This window comes from Motacilla alba, chromosome 22 (assembly GCF_015832195.1).
Source record: "Motacilla alba alba isolate MOTALB_02 chromosome 22, Motacilla_alba_V1.0_pri, whole genome shotgun sequence".
In the NCBI taxonomy this organism is placed as follows: domain Eukaryota; kingdom Metazoa; phylum Chordata; class Aves; order Passeriformes; family Motacillidae; genus Motacilla; species Motacilla alba.
In genome coordinates, this window is record NC_052037.1 from 2528487 (window position 1) to 2553027 (window position 24541).

Consider the following 24541-nt stretch of genomic DNA (forward strand, 5'->3'; position numbering starts at 1 on the left):
GTCTCTGGGGTCCCAGCCCCATGGGGAGGGGGTCTCTGGGGGTCCCAGACCCATTTCTGGTGGTCCCCGACCCACAGGGAGTGGTCTCTGAGGGTCCCAGGCCCATGGGGAGGGGTCTCTGATGGTCCCAGGCCCATTTCTGGGGGTCCCAGTCAATGAGGAGAGGTCTCTGAGGGTCCCAGCCCATGGGCAGAGGTCTCTGGGGGGTCTCAGGTCCATTTCTGGGGTGCTTGGGCTTATGGGGAGGGGTCTCTGAGGGTCCCAGCCCCATTTCTGGCAGTCCCAGTGCATGGGGAGGGGTCTCTGAGGGTCCTTGTCCCATTTCTGGGGGTCCCAGGCCATGGGGAGGGGGTCTCTGGGGGTCCCAGGCCATGGGGAGGGGGTCTCTGGGGGTCCCAGGCCATGGGGAGGGGTCGCTGGGGGTCCCAGCCCCACTTTTGGGGGGCCTCTGTGATTTGCGTGGGCGGCGAGTGATTCGCAGAGCCAACAGAGAGCAGCCACACCATTCCATGTTATTTTTGTCAATTTTTATTTTGTCCCTTACCTTTGGCCGGCCGGGGCGGTGGCCGAGCCCCTCCGGTTTGGGGGGGCCCGGCGCGGTCCCTCGGTGCCCCGGGGGTGTCTGTCCTTACCTTTGCTGAGCCGGGGGCGATGGCAGACCCCCCACATCTGGGGGGGCTGCGGTGCTCTCCATCCCCTTACCTTGGGCAGGCCGGGGCGGTGGCCGAGTCCCCGATCCGGGAGCCCGGCGCGGTCCCTCGGTGCCCCGGCGGTTCCCGGTCCTTACCTTGGCTGAGCCGGGGGCGGTGCCGGTGCCGTTCGGACAGGCCGGTACCGAGAAGGCGGCGGCGAGAAGCGGCGCATCGGCGCATCCCCGTCCCTCCCAGCCTCCCCGTCCCTCCCAGCCTCCCCCCACGATCGCCCCGTGCCGGAGCACCGGGCTGGCGGCGCCGAGGACGCGGCCGGTGCCGGGGCTCCGGGTAGTGCCGGAGCTCCGGGTTCCGAGAGCCCGGGCGGTGCCGGAGGCCCGGTGCTGGCGGTTCCGAAGGCTCGGTCGGAGCCAGGGCTCCGCCGCTGGAGGCTCCGCTCCTCCCGCTCCGCCGCCGAACCGAACTGGTCCGCAGCCCCCGCCGCCGCTTTATATATGCAGGCTCGACCCCGCCCCCCCTCAGTCGCAGCCAATGGGAGCCGAGTGCCAACAATGAGGGGCGGGGCGTAGAGCGTCTTGCTTTGTTGGGAAATAATGAGGGGCGGGGCTAGAGCGAGACGGAGCGATGTGATTGGCTGAGAGGGTTCCGGGAGGGGCGGGGCCTGGGCGCACGGAGCTCGGTCACCGGGAGCGCTCGGGGCCGGGGCCGGGGCCGGGGCATCGCCGCCCTCCTCGCCCCGGGCGATGCTCCGGCCGCTCTCCTCCTTCCCCCGGCCCGGGCCGGTGGCGGCGCGGAGGGGCAGGGGCGGTGCCGGGGCTCCGGCGCGGAGCGGACATGGCTGCCGGTGTCCGTACTTGTTGTCCCGGGAGGATGCTCTGTCGGTGTCCGTCGTCGTTGTCCCGGGGGGATGCTCGCCCCGGTGTCCGTCTGGGGCATTTCCCGGGGATTTCCGCCCTCCTCGTTCCCGGGAAGCACCGTGCGGGGTGCGGGGTGCTGTCTCCGTCGTTCTCCCCCGGGGGATGCTCCGGTCGGTGTCCTCCTTCCCCCGGCCCGGCGCTCAGGGAGCTCGGCTGGCTCTCCCCCTCCACATCCCGCCGCGAACCGGGACCGGGCGCAGAGGGGCGGGCGCCGCTCTCACTCCCCCCTCCCAGCCGCACTCCCCGGGGGTGTCCCCGTCCCGCCCGGGGCACCGGGGCTGGGCTGAGGACGGTTCGGGGTTAGGGCAGGAATTGGGGCTGACTTTGGGAGCTGGGGCTGGAGTCAGGGCTGAATTTGGGATCGGGGCTGGGCTTAGGGTGTCCGTGCCCTCCCCCGAGCCACCAGAGACGGGGACGATGCTCCGGTGCTGCTGGGACGCGGCTTTGTTAGCAGGGAACACCCATGGGCAGCTCCTCCAGCGATCCCCTCCTGGCTGGAGAACCCACCGAGGACACCCAGAGCGGCTCAGGACGGGGTTCCGAGCCAGGAAACCGGGCCACCGGGCGGCTCCTCCTCAGCGTGCCGTCCCGCGGCGCTCCGTGGCCGGCAGGAGCTGGCGCGGGTCAGCCACCTTGACCGTGAGGGAGCCCTGCGGGGGGACACGGGGCACTCAGGGCGCGCTCGGGGGCGGCAGCGGCGCGCTCGTGGGGCGGTGCTGACCGGGAAGAAGGAATGGAGCAGCAGGAGCAGCAGGAGCGCCGCCAGCCCCACGCCGAGCCACAGCAGGTAGCGCCAGCGGACGCCGTAGCGGATGAGGCGCAGCGGCGAGCGCAGCCACAGGAACGAGGACTTGGGGCGCCTGCGGGGACACCGGGCTCAGCCACCGCCTGTCCCCTGCCCGGTGGCCCCTCCCGGCTCGCCCCGGGCTCACCTGGGCTCGGGCAGCGTCGGGTGCTTGTTGGGCTCCTCCCGGCCCTTCCCCACCGGCCGCTCCTCGGCCTCCTGCGCCGACAGCAGCTCCAGGCTGAGCTCCAGCTTCCCCTGCGGGGCCCGGGGGGGCGGTTGGAGCTGTCCCTGCTGTCCCCCAGCCCCGTGTGGATGTCCCCAACCCGTCCCCAGCCTACCGAGAGCCGCCGGCGGCCGCCGTCCTCCTGCATGGTGCAGGGCCACCAGCCCCGCGCCCTCCTCCTGCGGAACAGGTTCAGGGGCGAGCGCCGCAGCGCCGGGGAGCGGCACCAGCGCCGGGAGAGCCGCCGGGAGAACCGGGCCAGGGACAGCCAGGCCCGGGAGAGCCAAGCCCGGGAGAACCGGGGCAGGCAGAGCCAGGCCCGGGAGAGCCAGGGCCAGGAGAAGCAGGGCAGGTCGGACGGCGAGGCCCGGCACAAGCGGGCGCTGCGGGCTGGGTGGGGCAGCCGCGTCAGCTCCAGCTCCAGAATTCCTGCGGGACAGGCCAGGGGACAGCTCTGTCACCCGCAGGAGCTCCTTGTCACCGGTGGGAGCTCCCTGTCACCGGTGGGAGCTCCCTGTCACCAGTGGGTGCTCTCTGTCCCCAGCGGCCGCTCCCTGTCCCCGCTGGCTGTCCCCTGTCGCGTGCCCCCCCGTCACGCGTCCCCCGCGCTGTCCCCCAGGCGGTGACACACGGGCTCTCACCCAGCAGATCGTCCGCCTTGAACTTGTCATTGTCCCACACCTGCAGGATGAGTTTGGGCGGCACCTTCAGCAGCGTCTCGTCCAAACTCCACACGTGCTCCTGCCCGGGGACGCAGCAAGGTCGCGTGTGTCCCCTGGCCGTGTCCCCGGGCTGTCCCCACGCTGTCCCCCCCCTCCCGGGTGTCGCTGACCTTGCGGCGGATGGCGCAGAGCTTCTCAGCCGCCAGGAACTCGAAGGGGAACACGAAGCGCCAGTTGAAGGCGCCGCTGCCGTCCAGGGAGCGATAGTGGATGTCGGTGTGCTGCCGCTGCTCGGGCAGCCCGTCCAGCCACCTGCGGGGACACCGCTGTCACCTCCGTGCCACCCGCCAGGGGACAGCACTGCCACCTCTGCACCCATCCCAGCCCGTCCAGCCACCCGCGGGGACACCGCTGTCACCCGTGTGTCACCGCCCAGGGGACAGCACTGTCACCCCTTTGTCACTCCAGCCACTTGTGCCACCCGCCAGGGGACACCGCTGTCACTGCTGCGCCACCCCAGCCATCCACGCCACCCCGGAGGGGACAATCCTGTCACCGCTGTGCCCACATGGATGGGGACACCCTGGGGTGACAGGGACCCTGGGGACGGCTGATGGGGACCCTGCGGTGACAAAGCAGGGGCTCTGCGGTGAGCAGGACAGAAGCTGGAGGGTGACAGGGGACACGATGGGGACACACCCGGACACGTAGATGTCACTCATGCGCTGGCCCAGCAGGTTGACGTCCCTGAGGTCCGTGTCCCGCACGTTCCACACCACGCAGCGCAGCTCGTACCTCAGGAGGGGACAGCGACGTGTCACCTTCCTCCCGGGGGTGGCGCTGTCCCCACGGGGGTGGCCTGTCACTCACTCACCCCTCGGCCTTGCGGGGGTCGATGTTCACGGGGGGCCCGGGGGGTCCGAGGCTGGCGGGGAAAATGTCCACCCACATCTGCACCTTGCCCTGGGGACAGCAGGACGGGCTGGCACCGGCCTGAGTGTCCCCAAGTGTCTCCGAGTGTCCCCACAGCCCCAGGCTCATCACTGTGGGGTCCCTGTGTCCCCCCAGCACCTGTCCTTGTCACCCCCTGGCCCCATCGCGCACTCCTGGGGTCCCTGGCACCCACCCCAGTGTCCCTGTCACCCCAGCGTCCCATCACCCATCGCCGGTGTCCCTGTCCCCGCGGTGTCCCTGTCCCCGCAGTGTCCCTGTCCCTGTCCCCGCGGTGTCGCTGTCCCCGCAGTGTCCCTGTCCCCGCAGTGTCCCTGTCCCTGTCCCCGCAGTGTCGCTGTCCCCGCGGTGTCCCTGTACCCGCAGTGTCCCTGTCCCTGTCCCCGCGGTGTCGCTGTCCCCGCAGTGTCCCTGTCCCCGCGGTGTCGCTGTCCCCGCGATGTCCCTGTCCCCGCAGTGTCCCTGTCCCCGCGGTGTCACCTGCTCCAGGCCGGGCTGGGCGCGGCTCTGCAGCCCGCGGGTCTCCAGGTGCTCCGGGACGAGCCCGCACAGGTTCAGCACGTGCAGGGCCAGGCGCTCCCGGGGGGCCCCGGCGTGGCGCAGCGGGGGGTGACCCCGCTCTGTGACACCGACCCAGCTGTCACCCGCCCGACAGACACCCCCCAGACCCCCCCAACACCCCCAAATTCCCCCAGACCCTCCAAACCCCCAGAAGACCCTCCCCACATCCTCCCAACCCCCCCCGGACCCCCCAAATCCCCACTAGATCCCCCAAAACCCCCCAGACCCCCCCTAGATCCTCCCCAGACCCCCCCAGACCCTCTCCAGATCCTCCCAGATCCTCTGAAGCTCCCCCAAGCCAACCCAGACCCCCCAAACCTCCACCAGAGCCCCCCAAACCCCCCTAGATCCCCCCAAACCTCCCAGACCCCCCTAGATCCTCCCCAGACCCCCTAGACCCTCTCCAGATCCTCCCAGATCCTCTGAAACTCCCCCAAGCCAACCCAGACCCCTCAAACCTCCACCAGACCCCCCCAAACGCCCCCAGCCCCCCCGAGCCCCCCGAGCCCCGTCCCCTCACCGAAGTGGCCCAGCTGGAAGCGCTGCCCGGCCAGGCTCAGGGCGGTGCCGCCGCGGCTGAAGCGGGGCCCGGGCAGCCCCCGGGTGCCCGCCAGCAGCTCCAGGGCCCGGCTGGGGCACAGCTGGTCCCGCCAGCACGCGGGGCCCGCGCTGGGGACAGGGCAGTGGCACCTCTGCTGGGAGTCACCCCCTGTGCCCCCCAAAGCCTCCCGTGCCCCCCAAAGCCTCCCGTGCCCCCCATCCTGCCCCTCCTCGTGTCCCAAAGCCCTCTGTGCCCGCTCCGTGCCATCTTCCTGTCCCCCCCCCGCCGTGCGCCCACCACGTTCCACTCCTGTCCCCTCTGCCAGCCCCCTGTCTCCCTCTCTGTCCCTCCTGTGCCCCCCTCCCGTGTCCCCTCCTGTGCCCCCTGTGTCCCCTCCTGTTCCCCCTTCCCAGCCCCCTGTGTCCCCTCCCTGTGTCCCCGTGTCCCCTCCCCGTGTCCCCGTGTCCCCTCCTTGTGCCCTCCCAGCCCCCTGTGTCCCCTCCTGTCCCCCCTCCCAGTCCCCCGTGTCCCCTCCCTGTGTCCCTCCCCATGTCCCCTCCCAGCCCCCTGTGTCCCCCGTGTCCCCTCCCCGTGTCCCCTCCCTGTGTCCCTCCCTGTCCCTACCCAGCCCCCTGTGTCCCTGTGTCCCCTCCTTGTGCCTTCCCAGCCCCCTTTGTCCCCTCCTGTCCCCCCTCCCAGTCCCCCGTGTCCCCTCCCTGTACCCCCTCCCTGTCCCCTCCCAGCCCCCTTTGTCCCCTCCTGTGCCCGTATCCCCTCCCCGTGTCCCCTCCCCGTGTCCCCTGGCCGTGTCCCCCGTGTCCCCGTGTCCCCTGGCCGTGTCCCCGTGTCCCCTGGGCGTGTCCCGGTGCCACGCACGTGCGGTACAGGGCGGGCAGCCCGCAGCGGGCGCGGTGCTGGGACAGCAGCCGGTCCTCCAGGTCGATGGTGGTGCTGCCGATCTCCTGGTCCGGGGGCACCTTGTCGTGGTCCATGATTGTCACCCGCAGGTCCTTCTCCAGGGGGATGGTGGCGGTCAGCTCGAACATCCTGGTGACATCGGCGGTGCCATCAGTCTGGGACTGGCATGGGGACAGGGGAGCTGGGGGCACGGGGACACGGCAGGACAGGGAATGTGACATGAGGGGACGCAAGGACACGGTGGGACATGGAATGGGACAACTGGGGACACAGGGAATGGGACAGCTGGGGACACAGGGAAAGGGACAGCTGAGGGCACAGGGACATGGCAGGAGAAGGAATGGCACAGGAGGGGACATGGCAGGACAGCTGGGGGCACAGGGAATGGGACAGATGGTGGCACAGGGAATGGGACAAGTGGTGGCACAGGGAATGGCACAGGGATCTGGTGGCACAACAGCCCTGGGAATGGCGACCTGGTGAGTGTCCCCAGTGCCCCCTGGAGGTGACAGTGCCAGGGCCACCCGCCCCGGGGGTGACAGTGCCAGGGCCACCCGCCCCGGGGGTGACAGCGCCAGGGCCACCCGGCCGCACCTGCCGAAGACGGGCTCCAGGGTGTTGGGCACGTACTGGTCCCGCTGTCCCAGCGTCTGCTTGCCCAGCGCCACCCGCACGTAGGGATCGCTCTGGGGCACGGAGGGGACACCGCGGTGACACCGCCGCGCCCCGCCCGGCCCCGCGGGGCTCCCCGCCGTCCTTACCAGCCCGGTGACATCGCGGGGGGACAGATCGAAGGCTCGCACGACGTAGACGCGCACCAGGCAGGGCTGCGGCTGGCGGGGCGGCAGCCGCTGGAAGCAGCGCGGCGCCGGGGCCGCCCCGGCCTCCTCGGGCACGGGGTAGATGCGGAACAGCCCCTGAGAGACCCCTCGGTGCCCTCCGGGGGTCCCGCCCCGCTGCCGAGGTGCCGCCAGGGCGGGGGTTCACCCACCTTGAAGCTGCCCACGGGCTCGGGGGCGCGGCCGGGTTTGGACAGGGGGAAGGTCTGGCAGAAATCCTGCAGCCCCTCGAAGTCGGGCACGGCCTCCAGCTCGCAGCCGTAGATCTGCGGGGCAGGGCCGGCCTCGGATCGGCCGCGGGGCCGGCCCCGTCCTGGGCTGCTCCCCGCCGCGGCCTGGACCCTTCTTCATCCTCGTCACCGTTCCCTCCTCATCCTTGTCCCTTCCCCGTCTTCATCATCATTCCTGTCCCCATTCCCTCCTCATCCTCATCCTTGTCCCCTCCCCACCTTCATCATCATCCCTTTCCCCCTCTCAGCTTCATTGTCCTTGTCCCCCTCAGCTTTATCCCCATCCCTGTCCCCATTCCATCTTCATCCCCATCCCTGTCCTCACCCACTCCCTTCATCCTCCCTGTCCCCGTCCCCAGCCCAGGGCAGGTGCCAGGCTCTGGCTCACCTTCAGTCTGTCCCCGTTGGTTCCCCACGGGGATTTGGGGTCCTTGTCCTCCATGGATGCGTAGAATTTGCTCCACCAGTCCCTCTCTTCCTCCTCCTCCTCCTCCTCCTCCTCCTCCTCCTCCTCCTCCTCATCCTCGTCTTCCTCGTCCTGGTGGGGAGCAGAAGCAGGTGGGACACGTGGCCCTGGTGGCCCTGGTGGCCCTGGTGGCCCCATTCCTGCGCCCACCTCATCCTCAGCCCGCTTGTTCCTGAGGTAGCCCAGCAGGTCCTGCAGGGAGCAAAGAGCTCTTGGGGAAACTGAGGCACGGGGCCCAGCGGTGCCAGCGCCTGGCAGTGCCAGGGCTGGTGCCAGGTGACCAGGGGGACAAACCTGAGCCATCCTGGCCGGGGCTGTGGCCAGGAACAGGGAGCACCAGCGTCTGCAGGGGCTGGAGGAGACGGGCACGGAAAGGAGCTCGTCTGAGGGACACAGGGACAGCAGCGATGAGGGAGGGACACGTGGGACAGGCTAGGGACATCTAGGATGGGGCAGGGATGAGGGAGGGGACAGATGGGATGGGCTGGGGACACCTGGCATGGGCAGGGAAGGGACAGGTGGCACCAGGGATGGGCAGGGATGGGACAGGTGGCACCAGGGATGGGACAGGTGGCACCAGGGATGGGCAGGGATGGGACAGGTGGCGCCGGGGATGGGACAGGTGACAGGTGGCAGCAGGGACGGGCAGGGATGGCACAGGCAGTACCTGGCATTGACACAACCGTGTGAGAGCCGTTGCCGGGCCTGCCGGAGCCCAGCAGCTGCTCCTGGCGGGGCGGGGGGCAGCGGAACCGGCCCAGCTCCCTGACGCTGGCCTGGCCCAGCAGCAGCCGCCGCTCGGAGCCCGCGCCGTGCCAGAGCCGCAGGCGGATGGGCGGCACGAACCGCTCCTCCTCGGGCAGCGCCTGCGGGGACAGCCCGGTCACCCGCGGCCACGGCCAGGCCCGCTCCCCTGCCCCGTCCCCCCTCACCAGGGTGAGCAGGAAGGCGTTGCTGGAGAAGTTGGGGTTGGCGGCCACGTCCTGGATCGGGGGGGTCCACAGGCTCTGCTCCCCCCACTGCAGCTCCAGCCGCGGCTCCCGCACGGCCCCGCGCAGCCCCCGCAGCCCCCAGGCCAGCACCTGGCGGGACGCGCGGCTCCCGTCACCCGCGGGGCTCCCCTCGGTGGCAGGCTGAAGGTGCTGTCTCCATCCGTGTCCCTGTCCCCACCCCTGTGCTGGCCTTGCCTCTGCCCTCTGTGCCCGCTCTCATCTTCATTCCTTCTCTTGTCCCTGTCCCCGTCCCCTGTCCCCGTCCCCATCCCCAGGAGCTTCAGCTCTGCCCACAGGCTCCATCTCCAGTCTTGTCCCCAAACCACCTTTATTCCTGTCCCCACGCTGTCCCCATCCCACCTCTATCCCCGTCCCCACCCCTGTCCCATCCCTGTCTCCATCCCAGCTCTGCCTCCATCCCATTCCTTGCTCCCGCGCTGTCCCCGCTCTGTCCCCTCCCCGCAGGTGGCTCCCACCTCCAGTGCCACCCTCTGCAGGCGCGGCCGCAGCTCCGGGGGGATGCCGAACCCGTCCTTCCTCAGGGGCGGGGGGCTGAGCGGAGCCGGGGACCCGTCCTGCCGTGGGGGGGGACACCGTGACAATGCCACCCCGGCCCTGGGTGCCCTCTGCGACACCTCTGTGTCACCCCGCGTCGCCCCTGTCACCGCCTCACCTCGGGCTCGAGCAGGAGCTCGAAGGCGGCCAGCAGCTCCCCGGCCGGGCCCCGCGGGCCCCGCAGCGGGTGGGGCTGCAGCCGGGGCGGCTCCCGGAGCGCCGCGTCCAGCCAGACCCGCGGGGCGCACACGCAGCGGCCCAGGAGCGCCGCGGTGCCCTGAGAGGAGAGCCTGAGCACGGGCTGGCCCAGCCGGGGGTGTCCCTGTCCCTCCATCCCTGACACCCCCATCCTTCCATCCCTGATCCCCCATCCTTATCCACGTCCCATTCCTCTCCCCCTCCTCTGCTCCCCTCCCTCCCTCCCTCCCTCCCTCCGCCCAGCCCTCCCCCGTGCCCGGTGTGTCCCGTACCTGTCCCCGCTGGTCGCGCACCTCCACCACCACGGCGGGGGGGTCCTGGCGGACGCCTCGGGGGTCCCCGAACAGCGGCACCCGGGGGAAGAGCAGCGTCTGCTCCCACTGCGGGTCCAGCGCGCCGCGCACCGCCCGCGTGCGCTGGCTCCGCGACACGAACGACACGTGCGCGGTGGCATCTGGCGACAGCGACACCGTCAGCGCCCCGGGCGGCCGGCGGGGCGGTGCCCGGGGGGCGGGGGGGGTCCCACCTATGGAGGTTCTGGCGGTGCCGGGCGCCAGATCCAGCGCCTGGAAGATGTAACAGCGGAGCTGGAAGCGGCCGGGCCCTGGGGACAGCCGGGAGTCAGGGGGGGCTGCGAGCCCCCGGCCCCTCCCGGTGGCTCCCGACCCCTCCCCGGTCCCCTCCCGGTCCCTGCTGGCCCCCGGGCTCACGTTGGAAGGTGCAGAGGATGAAGGGGGGCGGCTGCTGCAGGGCCACCTCTGGACTGTCCTGGGCCAGCTCCTCGATGTCCTGGGAGGGGACAGGGCTGGGCTGGGGGGGACCCTGCTGTCCCCCTGTCCTGTGTGCTACTGTCCCATCGTGGCCCCTCTCCACAGGGCTCCATCCCTCCCTCTTCCCTCCCTTCCATCTCCCCTCCCTCTCCACACCTCCCGTTCCCCGGTGCCTCCGGTTCCCCCGGGTCCCTCCGGTTCCCCCGGGTCCCTCCCGCTCCCCGGGCCCCTCCCGTTCCTACCGGGGCTCCCTGGAGCAGGAAGAGCGGTGCCACGGCCGCGGGCTCGGCGGGCACCAGGCTGCGCTGCCAGCGCCGTCGGCGGCACCGGGGACCGGCCGGGACCTTGGGCTGGAAGGTGCAGCCCCAAAAGCACTCGGGCTGCCACGCCTCGTCCTCCCACAGCTCCTCGGGGTCCTGGAGGGGACAGCGTGACACGGGGTGACACGGGGACAACAGCCCTGTCACCCCCCGCACCTGTCACCCTCATCCCCATCACCCCTTTCCCTGTCACCATCGTCCCATCACCCCAACCCCCGTCACACCCCATCCCTGCCACCCCCACCCCGCCACCTCCATCCCCACCGCCCCGTCCCTGTCCCCGCGTGTGTCACCAGGGTGCTGCGGGTGTCCGTGTCCTGCTCCCGTGTCCGGCTGTCGCTGTCCCTGTGGCGGACCCGCACCCAGCGCCGGCGCCGGACGGTGTGGCACTGCTGTCCCTTGCCGTGCCACGCTGCCGGCGGGCTGCCATCGTCCGTGCCCACGCCGTACTGCCAACCTGCACACAGGGGTCAGCTCCTTCCCTGCCACCCTGTCCTCGTCACCGTGTCCCTGTCACCCCCATCCCTGTCCCCCCATCTCTGCCACCTCCGTCCCCGTCACCCTCACCTCTGTCACCCTCATCCCTGTCCCCCCCGACCCCGCTGTGCCCACCGGGGACCCCCGCTCACCGTCCTCATCCACGGCCCCCTCCACGTCCACATGCCAGTCGCTGGTGACGCTCCAGCCCTGGGGACACGCCACCTCCTCCTTCGGTGGCACCGCCACTCCCTTCTGCAAAACCAGGCGGGCGCTGAGCCGCGACACTCCGGTGTCACCGGCGCTGTCCCCACGCTGTCCCCCACTCACGGCGTCCGTGCTGGCCGTGCTGGCCCAGCCCCCGCTGGGGTCGCGGCTCTGGTTCTCGTAGAGCTCCTCCAGCACCGCGCTCTCCGCGCCCTCCGCCTGCACCGGCGCCCTGGGGACAGGGGGACAGCGCTGGTGTCACCGCGCTCCCCGTGCCGGCACCCTGGGGACAGCGGGGGACAGCGCTGGTGTCACCGCGCTCCCCGTGCCGGCACTCTGGGGACAGCGGGGGACAGCGCTGGTGTCACCGCGCTCCCCGTGCCGGCGCCCTGGGGACACGGCTGGTGGCACGGCTGGTGTCACCGCGCTCCCCGCAGTGACAGGGTGGCTGTCCCCTCGGCTCACCGCCGCGGCCGCTCCACGCTCCAGGGCCCGTCCCAGCGCCAGCCCTTGGGGGGCCGCAGCTCGTCCGGGGGGGGCGCGGCCCGGCCGGAGCTGTCGGAGAACGCGGGGCGCCCCCAAAGCCTCCGGGGTCCCCATTTCCCCAACAGCCGCGTCTGGTTCTCGTACTGCGGGGACACAGCGGTGGCCTTAGGGGACACTGTGGGGCGCTGTCCCCTCCCGGTGCTGTCCCTTTCCCGCTGTCCCATCCCGGTGCTGTCCCGTCCCAGGTGTCCCCGCTGTCTCCTCCCATTCCGTCCCCTCCTTGCTGTCTCCGTGCTGTCCCCATGCTGTCCCCGCTGTCCCCCGCGCTGTCGCCTCCCCTGTCCCCATGCTGTCCCCGCTGTCCCCCGCGCTGTCCCCCGCGCTGTCCCCATGCTGTCCCCGCTGTCCCCCGCGCTGTCCCCATGCTGTCCCCGCTGTCCCCCGCGCTGTCGCCTCCCCTGTCCCCATGCTGTCCCCGCTGTCCCCCGCGCTGTCCCCATGCTGTCCCCGCGCTGTCCCCACCGTCTCGCTGTAGAAGCGCAGGCTCCCCCCGAGCAGCCGGGCCAGCTCGCCGCTCTCGGCCACTCGCCCCAGCCACAGCCGGACCCGCACCTGGGCCTGCGTGTCCCCGCAGCCCTGGGTGGCGCAGAGTGTCACCGAGGGGCGGGGACACGCGGGGAGACAGGCAGGGGACGTGGGGACGTGCAGAGCGGGGACACGGGGGGACAGCACGGGGACTTGGAGGAGGTGAGGCGGGAACAGAGAGGGGACATGGAGCAGGGACAGAGGGGACACAGAGCGGTGAGGAAGGGGGACACGGAGCGACGTGGAGGGACGCAAAGGGGTTGTAGGGACACCGAGGGGACACGGAGGGACAGCAGGGGACAGCGGGAGCTCCCACCAGGAACAGGGTGAGGATCCTCCCGCACAGGCGGCCGCAGGCGCCGGGGCCGCGCGGGGAGTGCAGGACATCGGTGGCGGGGACACGGGCCGAGGCCACCCGCAGCTGGCCCCGCAGCAGCCACAGCTGCACGTCGGGGACACCGGCCTGGGGCTGCGGGGACACAGGGACAGGGGACAGGCGTGAGAGCGGCGCCGGAACGGGGACGGGAACTGCCCCAAAGGGACGCTGGGCACACCCAACCGCGGCACTGTGGGGTTGGGATTTGTCCCAATTTGGGGTTTTCGGTGTCACCTCCACGGCCAGCGCGGCCGCGCGCCTCAGCCACCCCTGGGCCACTGTCCCCAAGGTGTCCCCGTGCCGGCCACCGCTGTCGGCCCCGGCCTCGCGTCGCAGCCGCCGCAGGAGGCGGCGCCGGCAGCTCCGGAGCTGCTGGTCCAGGGCGGTCAGAGCGGGCTGAGCCTCCAGGCACTGCAGGGCGGCCCTGCAGGGCCCAGAACACACCAAAATCACCCCCGAGTTACCCCAAAAACGTCCCAGAATCAACCCAAAAACTTCCCAGAATCAACCCAAAAACATCCCAAAAACGCCCCAAAATCATCCCCAAAACATCCCAGAATTACCCCAAAAACATCCCAGAATCAACCCCAAAACATCCCAAATCATCCCAAATCACCCCAAAATCACCCCAGCCCAGGGCATCCCTGCAGCGCCCCAAAACACCCCAAAACCCACAGGATTCCCCCAAAATCCCCAGTTTCACCCCCAAAAATTCTTTGCCCCCACAATTCCTCGTTTTTTTTCCCCCCAAACGCTCCATCCTCCCACCAAAAACCCCATTTCCACCCCAAAATCCCCGCGTCCCCCTCATCCCGTTCCCACCCTGGAATGTCCCAGTGTCCCCCAAAGTGTCCCAAAGTGTCCCAAATCCCCCAAACCCCCCCTGCCAGCCCCGTTTCCCCCCCCCCAGACTCGGGATCCCCCGGCCCCAAACCGGGATTTGGGGTCGCTCACTCGCAGTCCCGATCCAGCTCCTGCAGCAGCTTCGTCCCCCTGTCCCTGGCGGTGTCCCCGCCGTGTCCCTGCAGCTTGGCCAGGTTCCTCTCCTGGGAATGGCCCCAAAATGTCCCCAAACGGATTTGGGGTCAATCCCACCCCAAACCATTCCCACCCAAGTTTGGGATCGATCCCACCCGGATTTGGGGTCAGTCCCACACAGATTTGGGGTCAGACCCACACAGATTTGGGGTCAATCCCACCCCAAACCATTCCCACATGGTTTTGGGATAAATTCCACACAGATTTGGGGTCGGTCCCACACAGATTTGGGGGCAATCCCACCCCAAACCATTCCCACATGGGTTTGGGATCGATCCCATCTGGATTTGGGGTCGGTCCCACCCGGATTTGGGGTCGGTCCCGCCCGGATTTGGGGTCTCACCAGGCGCTGGCACAGGGCTCGCAGGAGGTTCAGGCTGTCCCAGCGGTGCCCAGCGTCCTCCCACAGCGAGGTGACAGCGGCCACCGGTTTGTCCCCAAACCACGGCAGGTGGTGGTAGAGGTTCCCTAAAACCGGGAAAACCGGGAAAATCGGGAAAAACGGGAAAAACGGGGTCGGGACAGAGCCGGCCCCGCTGCTGAGGGGCAGTTGGGGCTTCCTGGGAGGTGTCACGGGATCATCCCAGATTCCCAAAGTGTCCCCTGATCCACTGGGTGACATCACCTGGGTGACACACTATCCATGTCCCCAACACCCCTAAAACACCCCAAAACACCCCAAATAAACTAAAATCCCCCCAGACCACCCCAAATCACCCCTAAAAACCCTAAAATCCCCCCAAACCACCCCAAAAACCCTAAAATCCCCCAAAACACCCCAAATCACCCCCAAACCACCCCCATAACCCCCAAATCCCCCCAAACCACCCCAAACCACCCCCAAAAAAACCTAAAATCCCCCCAGACCACCCCAAATCACCCCTAAAAACCCTAAAATCCCCCCAAACCACCCCAAATCACTCCCAAGTCACCCCCAAAGACACTAAAATCCCCCCAAAAGACCCCAAATCCCCCCAAACCACCCCAAACCACCCCCAAAAACCCCAAAATCCCCCCAACTCACCCCAAAACCACCCCAAACCTCCCAGCCCCTCCCGCACGCGGGCCCCAAACCCTCCAACGATCCCACCCATCACCCAACCCCAGCAATGAATCCCTGCCCCCACCGCCCCCACCGCCCCCTTCCCGAGACCACCGGGCCACACGGGGCGGTGACAGCGGCGCCCGGTGCCCCCCGCGGGGCTGTCGCCGCTCACCGTCGAAGGCGGGCAGGGCGGGCGCGGTGGCGGCCGCGGCGGGGCCGATGCCCAGCTCCAGGCTCAGCGCCTCGGGGCCGCCCGGCACCGCCGTGGCCGAGTAGAAAACCCCGCAGAGCCCCAGGCGGCAGCGGGGCAGGCGGCTCTGCGGCGAGGAGAACCCCAAAAAAAGCTCAGGTGACCCCCTGGGGGTGCAGGTGGCACCAGCAGCACGGGGGTGTCCCCGTGTCGCCCCCCACCTGCGCCCGCTCGGCGTCCACGGGGGCCACGGAGTCGCGCTGGCGCCCGGGGGGGGTCCCCATGTGGGTGCAGAGCTCCAGCAGCAGCCGGCCCCGGTAAACCGGCCCCGAGTGCTGGGAAACGAGGCCGGGCTGTGGGGTGGCCACGGGACACCCCAAATGTCCCATTGTCCCCTAAAGCCCTGCCCCAGCAATTCCTGTTTTCCCTCAAATGCCCCATTCTCCGTTTTCCCCATTCCATTTTCACCCCAAATGCCCCATTGTCCCCTAAAGCCCTGCATTTTCCCCAGCAATTCCCCATTTTCCCCTCAAATGCCTCATTCCCTGTTCCCCCATCCCATTTTCACCCCAAATGCCCCATCCTCTGTTCCCCCATCCCACTTTCACCCCAAATGTCCCATTGTCCCCCAAAGCCCTGCCCCAACAATTCCTGTTTCCCCTCAAATGCCTCATTCCCTGTTCCCCCCACCCCATTTCACCCCAAAAGTCCCGCTGGCCTTAAAAATACCCCAAATCCCCTTTCCCATTCCCCAAACCAAACCCCACAGCCCCATTCCCCCTCCAAACCCCCTGTTTCCTCCATTCTCACCCCAAACATCCCGCGGCCCTCAGAAACCCTTCCTTTACCCCAATAACTCCCGATTTCACCCCCAAATGCCCCTCTGCCCCCCAAAAAACCCCATTGCCCCCCCAAATCCCGCTCCGTACCCTGGCAGCGTCCGGCCGGGGGCCGTAGAAGGGCAGGAAGCTGGGCCCGAAGGAGGGGAAGAACCCGGGGGTCCCCTCTGGGGGGCACAGAAAAGGGGGTTCAGGGTGGGCTCTGGTTAACGGGGACCCCAAAAAAGGACGGCGCCGCTCACCCTCGAGCTCGTCGGGTTCCCGGGAGATTTGGGACAGCCTCAGGGTGGCCCTGCCCACGGCTTTGCTGCGGCACGACCTGGCAGGGGCACGGTCAGGGGTCCCCCCGACCGCGGGGGGGGGTCCCCAAAATCCGAGGAGTGTCCCCTAATCCCAGGGATGTCCCCCAAACCCGAGGGAAGTCCCCCAAACCCAGGGATATCCTCCAAACGCACGGGATGTTCCCCAAACCCTCAGGGTGTCCCCCAAACCCTCAGGGTGTCCCCCAACCCCGCGGGGTGTCCCCCAACCCCGCGGGGTGTCCCCTCTCACCCCCGCAGGATTTCCAGCAGGATCTCGTCGCAGATGGGGGGCAGCTGCGGGGACAGAAGAGCGCCGAGTGTGGCTGTGGAAATGGGGGCGTCCCCCTTTTTGGGGTGCCCCGTTTTGGGGCGCTCCTCACCCGCAGCGGGAAGAACAAAACCTCGTTCCACTCGGCGCTGCCATCGGCGGGCACCCCGCGGGTGCAGAGCTGCGGTGGGGAGACACCTGTGAGCCCCCGAAAGGATCGGGCACCCCCCGGGCACCCCCAAATTCCCCGGCCGGCGCTCACCGTCCTGCCCGCAAAGCCGACCCGCACCGAGACCTTCAGCGAGCCCCCGGCGCCGCCCAGGCACGGCCGAGCCGGCTCCGCTGCGCGGGGATGGCGAGCAGCGAGATTTTGGGGGGTCCCCAAATCCATCCCCACCCCAAATCACCCCCGGTTCCCACCCTGCGGCAAGCGGAGGGTCCCCAAATCCAGCCTTCATCCCAAACTCCCCCATGGCCACCTTGTGATGAGAAGGGGGGGGTCCCCAAACCCACCCCAAATCCCCAGTGTCCCCAAATCCCCAGTGTCCCCACCCTGTGGCAAGCAGGGGGTCCTCAAATCCACCCTTTACCCCAAATCCTCGGTGTTCCCACCCTGTGGTGAGCTGGGGGATCCCTAAATCTGCCCCCACTCCAATTCCCAGTGTCCTTACCACAAACCCCCGGTGTCCCCATGCCAATTCCCGGTGTCCCCACAAACCCCAGTGTCCTCACCTCAACTCCCGATGTCCCCACCCCAATTCCCGATGTCCCCACCTCAACTCCCGGTGTCCCCACCCCAATTCCCGGTGTCCTCCCCCCAACTCCCGATGTCCCCACCCCAAACACGCGATGTCCCCACCCCAATTCCTGGTGTCCCCACAAACCCCAGTGTCCCCACCCCAAACCCCCGATGTCCCCACCCCAAATCCCCGATGTCCCCACCCCAAATCCCCGATGTCCCCACCCCAGTTCCCGCTGTCCCCACGCCCCACCGCGCTGTCCCCACCCCGCGGCAGGTCCTCGGCGCGGAACACGCGGATCTGCAGCGTGGTGGCGCAGGGCGGTGGCCGCAGCAGGTTGGCCTCCACGTCCTCGTCCCCCGCCAGCACCTCCTGCTCCTGGTGGCGGGGAGGGAGGTGACAGCTTGGGGACCCCCAGGAGGGGATTTTGGGGTGCGGGGGAGGGCGGGGCGCTCACCTGGGCGCGCTCGCCGGCGCGGCGCACCAGCAGGCTGACCTGCAGCAAGCCCTGCGAGCGGCCGTCGCGGTGCCGCGGGTGCTGCAGGCTCAGCCACTTCCCGCTCAGGCTGCGCCCTGCCCCGCCGGGGACACCGCGGTCACCTCCCCGCTGGCACCGGAGCCACCGCGGTGGCACCGCGGGGCCCGCCTGAAACCTCCCCAAAACGCGCGGCGCTCCCCCAAAATGAGGCTTCAGCCCGGGCTGGTGCCGGCGTGGAGCGTCGCTCAAAATGTGGTGCCCCAAAATGGGGCACCCCAAAATGTGTCACCAGTGCCACCCCAAGCCTGTCGTTACCTGGGGCACAGTAGATGGTGCCGACATCGAGCTGTGGGAACGGCAAAGGGGGTGAGAGTGCTCCGACAGCTCGTTCCCAGTGCCCCATTCCCAATCCCCAATCCCTGTGCCCCATTCCCAATCCCCAATCCCAATCCTCAATCCCAATCCTCATCCCCAAGCCCCAATCCCAATCCCCCATTCCCAATCCCCCAGTCCCAAACCCCAATCACCCATTCCCAATCCCATTCCCAATCCCCCATTCCCAAACCCCAATCACCCATTCCCAATCCCCAATCCCAATCCCAATCCCCCATTCCCAAACCCCAATCACCCATTCCCAATCCCCAATCCCAATCCCAATCCCCCAGTCCCAAACCCCATTCCCAATCCCCCACTCCTCACCTCGAAGGTGCCGATGACGGGCTTGGTGCAGATGTTTGGTGAACGGAGCACCTGGGCCAGGGAAGGGGACATGGCTGTCCCTGTGTCCCCGTGTCCCTGTGTCCCCGTGTCCCCGTGTCCCTGCCCCTGTCCCTGTCCCCCCGGTGCCACCTCTCCGTCCCACCTGGATCTGGATGGGCAGTGCCACCAGCTGCTCCGGCGTCAGGCGGAAATTCTGGCAGAACACCTAAAACCCAGAGCGGGGACGGTGAGGGCGGGCCGAGGGACGGTGGCGGTGCCCGCTGTGTCCCCTCGGCCGTGTCACCTCGTTGAAGTAGGGGTCGTTCCCGCTGCGGCTGCGGCTGCGGAAGGTCTGCTTCCCGATCTGCACCCTCACCACGGGCTTGATGTCATTGCCCCGCAGCTGGCGGCCCTTGATGACCCTCACCCGGACCTGCGGGGTGGCACTGGCGTGGTGGCCGCCAGGGGATGTCACCCCTCACCAGGTGCCACCCTTCCCGTACCTGGAAATCCTCTTTCCTCTCGGCGGGTGCCACCCCCGCTGGCTCCAGGGCCACCTGGGCGTGCTCCGTGGTGACAGCGACGTCCCCGGCCTCGCCGCGAGGGTCGTGGTGGCAGCGGAGGGTGACGGTGCACTGCAAAGGGACGGTGACACGGGGACAGTGCCACCCCGGGGTGCCGTGGGGCGCTGCGGGGCTGGGCTCACCCCCGTGGGCCGTTCCCGGTGGTCCAGCAGCGGGATGTCCCTGACGGCCATCGGCAGGCCGGGGTTGGCCACCAACTGGCCCAACGACACCGTGGTGGCACCCAGGTCCCTGCGGGAGTGGGGGGACACAGTGAGGGTGGCCGCGGTGAGGGGGTGGCCGCGGGGTGTCCCCCCAGGGCTGGCACTCACCCCTGGGGCAGCGGGCAGTCCCCGCGGCGCAGGCGCAGGCCCAGCGTGTCCGTGGCACTCAGGGGACGCGTGTCCAGCGGCCACACCAGCTCCTGAGGGGGGTGACACGGCTCAGGGGGGGGTGACCCGCTGTCCCTGTGCCACCACGGGTCACGCCGGGGCCAGCTCACCTCATTCCAGGTGAGGCTGCGCTCCTCGGGCACCACCTGGGTTCTCCTGGGGACACCTGTGTGGGACAGGAGGGGTGGTGGCACCTCAGGGTGGGGACATGGGGCACGGGCAAACGAGCGTGGCCCTTGCCACGTGGCCGGTGCCACCCGGTGCCACGGGGTGTCCCACACCCCACGATGTCCCCAACCCCGCCGTACCTCGGAAGCAGACGGACAGCAGGACACCGGGACCGAAGCCGGTGGCCCCGGGAATGTGGACGGCGACCACGTGGCACCGCAGCATGGCCACGGAGCGCTGGCACGGGGGACAGAGCTGTCACCGGGGGGGTGCCACCAATGTGCCACCCCCGAGGCGCTGTCACCGGGGATGGCTGCAGGTTTGTCACCAGGGGGGTGCCACCAATGTGCCACCCCCGAGGCGCTGTCACCGGGGGTGGCTGCAGGTTTGTCACCAGGGGGGTGCCACCCCCGAGGGGCTGTCACCGGGGGTGGCTGCAGGTTTGTCACCAGGAGGGTGCCACCCCCGAGGCGCTGTCACCGGGGATGGCTGCAGGTTTGTCACCAGGGGGGTGCCACCAACGTGCCACCCCCGAGGTTCGGGCACCGGCGGCAGGTTTGTCACCGAGGGGCTGCCACCGCGGTGCCAGCCCCAGGTGCCACCAGCCCTCTGGCCAGCGGCACGGCGGTTGGCTCGCCGCGCCCGAGCGCCAACGGCGGGTGGCGGCGCGGGGGCTGTCGCGCGGGCGGCTGTGTCGCCGGTAACCGCGTCCCCGTGTCCCCACGAGGGACGCTCCGTGACCGCGCGGGAGCGCGCAGCGTCCTGCGCGGGGGCTGGGTGAGCCTGGAGCGTCCCTTCCCGCGGGGACATCCCGGGGACATCCCGGGGTCCCACGGGGACATTCCGTGGTCCCCCGGGAGCGCGCCCCGCGCGCGAACGCTGAGGGGAGGCGGGAGCGCGCCCCGCGCACGCGCGCTGAGGGGAGGCCGGAGGGGCGGGAGCGCGCCCCGCGCACGCGCGCTGGGGGGCGGGCGGCGCCGTGAGGGGAGGGCGGGGGGGGGCGGGGCTCCCGCCATGTCGCAGCGCGCCGGCGACCGCGACCGCGACCGGGAGCGCGAGCTGCAGTGGTCGGCCCGCAGGATGGGCACGTCGCTGCTGCTGCAGCTGTCGGCTCACGAGCGGGAGCTGGACCTGGTGTGCCTCGACCACAGCTACGCCAAGCCCTGGAGCGCCCACCCGGACGCCAGCGCCGCCCGGCCCGCCCGGCTCCTCTTCCTCACCCCGCGGAGGCACCTCGGCAGCGCCCCGTGAGAGCCCCAGCGGCGGAGGGGACGGCAGGGGGTCGGGGGGGGGAAACTGCGGGGGTCCTGTGGGGCTGAGGGGCTGTGAGGGGAAAGGAGGGGGCCCTGTGGGGCTGAGGGAGAAATTGAGGGGGTCCTATGGGACTGAGGGGGCTGTGAGGGGAAAGGAGGGGGCCCTGTGGGGTTATGAGAGGAAAGGAGGGGGTTCTGTGGGGTTATGAGAGGAAAGGAGGGGGTTCTGTGGGGCTGAGGGGGAAAGGAGGGGGTCCTGTGGGGCTGAGGGGGCTGTGAGGGGAAAGGAGGGGGTCCTGTGGGGCTGGGGGGTGTTCATAAGGATGAGTGGGGCAGTTGTTAGGGGAAAACTGGGGGCTGGGGTCCTGATGGGTTAGAGGGGTGGTGAGGGTGTCTAGGGGTCTCAGTTTGAGGGGTGCAGGTGCCATGGTTTGGGGGTTGCAGGGGCCATCGTTTGTGGGCTCCAGCAGTCTCAGTTTTGGGGCTCTGGGTTTGATGGTCCAGGATGCTTGGTTGATGCTTGGTTTGGGGCTTCAGGGAGATCGGTTTAGGGGTCCAGGGTAGGTTTGATTTGGGGCTCCAGAGGTCTCATTTTGGGCTGTCCAAAGTGCTCGGTTTGGTGATCCAGAAGCTAGTCCAGGAATACCAGGATCCCTGGGTCAATCCCACCCTGTGCATCCCTGGGAGCGCTGCCCAAATCCCCCGGATGCCCCCAAACCCCCCTGATCCCCCCAAACCCCCCGGATGCCCCCAAACGCGGCAGGGCCCGGGGTGCCCCATCCTTGCCCTGACCCCCGTGTGGGTGGCAGGGAGGCCGATGTCCCCATCGACGTGGAGACGGTGACGCCGACGCCAGTGCCGCTGTACGACAACCAGAAGGCGCGGAGCGTGATGAACGAGTGCGAGCGGCACGTCATGTTCGCCCGCACCGACGCCGACGCGCCCCCGCCGCCCGACGACTGGGAGGAGCACGTCAACAGGTGGGGATCCGGGCTGGGAACGGGAATATGGGCTGGGAATGGCACGGGATCTGGGCTGGGAACGGGAATATGGGCTGGGAATGGCACGGGATCTGGGCTGGGAACGGGAATATGGGCTGGGAACGGGAATATGGGCTGGGAATGGCAGGGGATCTGGGCTGGGAACGGGAATCTGGGCTGGGAATGGCACGGGATACGGGCTGGGAATGGGAATATGGACTGGGAATGGGAATATGGGCTGGGAATGGCAGGGGACATGGGCTAGGAACGGGAATCTGGGCTGGGAACGGGAATATGGGCTGGGAATGGCGCGGGATATGGGCTGGGATTGGGAATATGGGCTGGGATTTGGAATATGGACTGGGAATGGCATGAGAATATGGGCTGGGCATGGGAATATGGGCTGGGATTGGGAATATGGACTGGGAATGGCAGGGGATATGGGCTGGGAATGGGAATATGGACTGGGAATGGCAGGGGATATGGGCTGGGAATGGGAATATGGACTGGGAATGGCAGGGGATATGGGCTGGGATTGGGAATATGGGCTGGGATTGGGAATATGGGCTGGGATTGGGAATATGGGCTGGGAATGGCAGGGGATGTGGGCTGGGAATGGGGATATGGGCTGGGAATGGGAATATGGGCTGGGAATGGCAGGGCATCCAGGCTAGGTTTGGGAATCCAGGCTGGGAATGGGAATACGGGCTGGGAATGGGAATCCAGGCTAGGAGGAGCACATCAACAGGTAGGGTGGCAATTCCAGAGCAGAGGCAGCAGGGATGCTTTGGTGGTTTTGGGGGTGACCCCGCTGTGTCTGTCCCCGCAGGACGGGCTGGACCACGGCCCAGAACAAGCTGTTCAACAAGATCCACAAAGCGCTGCAGTCGGACAGGCTGGCCCGCCTGGCCAACGAAGGGGTGAGAGGGGCTGCGTCCGGCCTTGCCACAACACCCGGCGTGGTCAGCATGGGGATTGTGACCCTGGGGTAGCCTTGAGGAACAGCTCTGGGCTTTGTGGTTTTTGTGGGATCGTAGAATGTCCTGGCCTGGAAGGACCCACATGGATCATCAGTGCAGCCCCGCAGAGACACCCCAAAATCCAAAGGCTCCTGGAGCTCTGGCAGCCTCGGGGCTGTGCCCATTTCCCGGGCAGTGCCCAGCACCCTCTGGGGAAGAACCATTCCCAAAACCCACCCTGAGCCTGCCCTGGCCCAGCTCCAGCTGTCCCCTGTGTCCTGTCCCTGTCCCAGGGAGCAGAGCTTCCCCTTGGAAGCTTTGGATTGCTCTGAAGGCTCCCCTCAGCCTCCTCCTCCTCCTCGGACAGATGTTGTCCTCACTCCAGATGTTTGGGCAGCCCATGCTGACATTTCCCTGGGGATGGGGCTGCAGTGCCGTGCTCCACCTTCCTTCCCCTGAGCTGTTTTTTGGGAACCCATGCTTCCAGGCCTGCAACGAGCCCGTGCTGAGGAGGATCGCCGTGGATAAATGTGCCCGCAGGGTGCGCCAGGCCCTGGCCAGCGTCAACTGGGACACCAAACTCATCCAGTGGCTCCACACCACGCTGGTGGAGACCCTGAGCCTGCCGGTGCTGGCTGCGTACCTGGATGCCCTGCAGACCCTGAAGGGAAAGGTGATAAAAGCAGGAGGAGGCTTGGCTGTGGCAGCTGGCGGAGGGGAGAGGCCGGAATTGTCGTCCCGTGGTTTGGGTGCGTTTTCTCAGTCCCCCCTGGCCTCTGCTCGCAGATCCCCACGCTGATCGACAGGATGCTGCTCTCCTCCACGGCCAAGACGGGGGCAGCAGGGGCTGAGGCGCTGTCCCTGCTGCTCAAGAGACCCTGGGACCCAGCAGTGGGTGTCCTGTCCCATAACAAACCAGTGAGTGCCCTGGGGGGTGTGGGGGTCCCGTGGCAGCTTCAGTCTCCCCATCCTCTGCCTCTGTCCTCTCCCTGGGCTCTTCAAGTGATTTACACTTGGTCTGTGGATGGAAGGGACCCACCGGGATCATCAATCCTTGCACAGACACCCCAAAATTCCCCCCTGGGCATCCCTGGGAGCCCTGCACAGACACCCCAGAATCCAAAGGCTCCTGGAGCTCCGGCTGTGCCCATTCCCTGGGCAGTGCCCAGCAGCCTCTGGGGAAGAACCATTCCCAAATCCCACCCTGTGCCTGCCCTGGCCCAGCTCCAGCTGTCCCCTGGGTCCTGTCCCTGTCCCAGGGAGCTGTCCCTCAGAAAGGAGAGTCCCTCCTGTTGGAGAATTCCTCCTGGGTATCCCGAGGGAGCTTTGGTTTGGGAAGACAGTTAAAGAGCTGTGCAAGATCCTTCCCTGTTCCTCATGGGGCAGGGAGGCCTTTGCTGGGAACGCTGCTGTCCCTGACACGGCTCCTGTTGGACTCTGCAGAGCAAACTGCCCGGATCCCCCCTGATCCTCATCGCTTCCTCCGGCCCCGCCAACTCCCTGTTCCCCACGTCCCGACGGCACCGCTTCTGGCAGTCGCAGCTCTCCTGCCTGGGAAAGGTCTGTAGGGCTGGGTCTGTGGGGCTGGATCTGGGAGGCTGGATCTGTGGGGTTCTTCTGTGGGGTTCTTCTGTGGGGTTCCTCTGTAGGTCAGGCTCTGTGGGGTTCCTCTGTGGGTCAGGCTCTGTGGGGCTCTTCTGTGGGGTTCCTCTGTAGGTCAGGCTCTGTGGGGCTGCCTCTGTGGGGTGGCTCTGTGGGGTTCCCGACATTGTCCCCAGCCCTGCTGGCTGTCACTGACGCTGTCCCCAGCCCTGCTGGCTGTCCCTGATGTCCCCTTTCCCTCACAGGTGATCCCCATTGCCACGTCCCTGCTGAACAACGGCAGCGGGGTGGGAGTGCTGCAGTGCCTGGAGCAC

At 68.5% G+C, this 24541-nt stretch overlaps 2 protein-coding genes across 6 annotated transcripts in view; one reads left to right on the forward strand and one right to left on the reverse strand.

Moving 5' to 3' along the window:
* Window positions 1-1979: 1979 nt before the first annotated feature.
* Window positions 1980-19658, reverse strand: LOC119710773 (myoferlin-like). Its single transcript, XM_038160173.1, has 47 exons — window positions 19574-19658; window positions 19376-19431; window positions 19206-19297; window positions 19017-19125; window positions 18814-18945; window positions 18615-18743; window positions 18474-18536; window positions 18311-18361; window positions 17927-17957; window positions 17591-17706; window positions 17358-17511; window positions 16656-16735; window positions 16506-16574; window positions 16376-16419; window positions 16066-16142; window positions 15914-15990; window positions 15206-15337; window positions 15012-15111; window positions 14093-14217; window positions 13666-13757; window positions 12652-13135; window positions 12273-12386; window positions 11730-11893; window positions 11210-11496; window positions 10874-11037; window positions 10503-10676; window positions 10201-10279; window positions 9763-10094; window positions 9411-9569; window positions 9214-9312; window positions 8413-8827; window positions 8040-8128; window positions 7896-7937; window positions 7202-7315; window positions 6972-7127; window positions 6805-6896; window positions 6169-6339; window positions 5272-5420; window positions 4671-4810; window positions 4114-4202; window positions 3939-4034; window positions 3410-3551; window positions 3219-3318; window positions 2904-3006; window positions 2693-2789; window positions 2500-2609; window positions 1980-2427 (listed from the first exon to the last, which is right to left on the reverse strand). Exons 1-47 carry the CDS (start codon window positions 19656-19658, stop codon window positions 2094-2096), a joined length of 6309 nt encoding a protein of 2102 aa, XP_038016101.1. The 3' UTR covers window positions 1980-2093.
* A 774-nt stretch (window positions 19659-20432) lies between these two features.
* Window positions 20433-24541, forward strand: part of KANSL3 (KAT8 regulatory NSL complex subunit 3) — an 18002-nt gene continuing 13893 nt past the window's right edge. For 3 of the 5 annotated variants that reach the window (XM_038160461.1, XM_038160466.1, XM_038160464.1), the window contains exons 1-4: window positions 20433-20680; window positions 21496-21666; window positions 22496-22586; window positions 23113-23232. In XM_038160461.1, coding sequence (XP_038016389.1) covers window positions 20448-20680; window positions 21496-21666; window positions 22496-22586; window positions 23113-23232 — 615 coding nt within the window. In that variant the 5' untranslated portion in view covers window positions 20433-20447. Of the gene's footprint in view, window positions 20681-21495; window positions 21667-22495; window positions 22587-23112; window positions 23299-23411; window positions 23544-24068; window positions 24186-24541 lie in introns of all 5 variants that reach the window. The other 2 variants (XM_038160463.1, XM_038160465.1) reach the window with 1 other exon arrangement.

What these genes read in the sequence shown, in the direction of transcription:
- LOC119710773 (XM_038160173.1), bottom strand. Translation starts at nt 19,658, where the DNA reads ATGCTGCGGTGCCACGTGGTCGCCGTCCACATTCCCGGGGCCACCGGC. An exon ending in CCGTCATCGGCACCTTCGAG is followed by an intron (nt 17,958 to 18,310) that starts GTGAGGAGTGGG and finishes CCGTTCCCACAG; the next exon opens with CTCGATGTCGGCACCATCTA. An exon ending in GAGCCCTGTGCCAGCGCCTG is followed by an intron (nt 13,758 to 14,092) that starts GTGAGACCCCAA and finishes GGCCATTCCCAG; the next exon opens with GAGAGGAACCTGGCCAAGCT.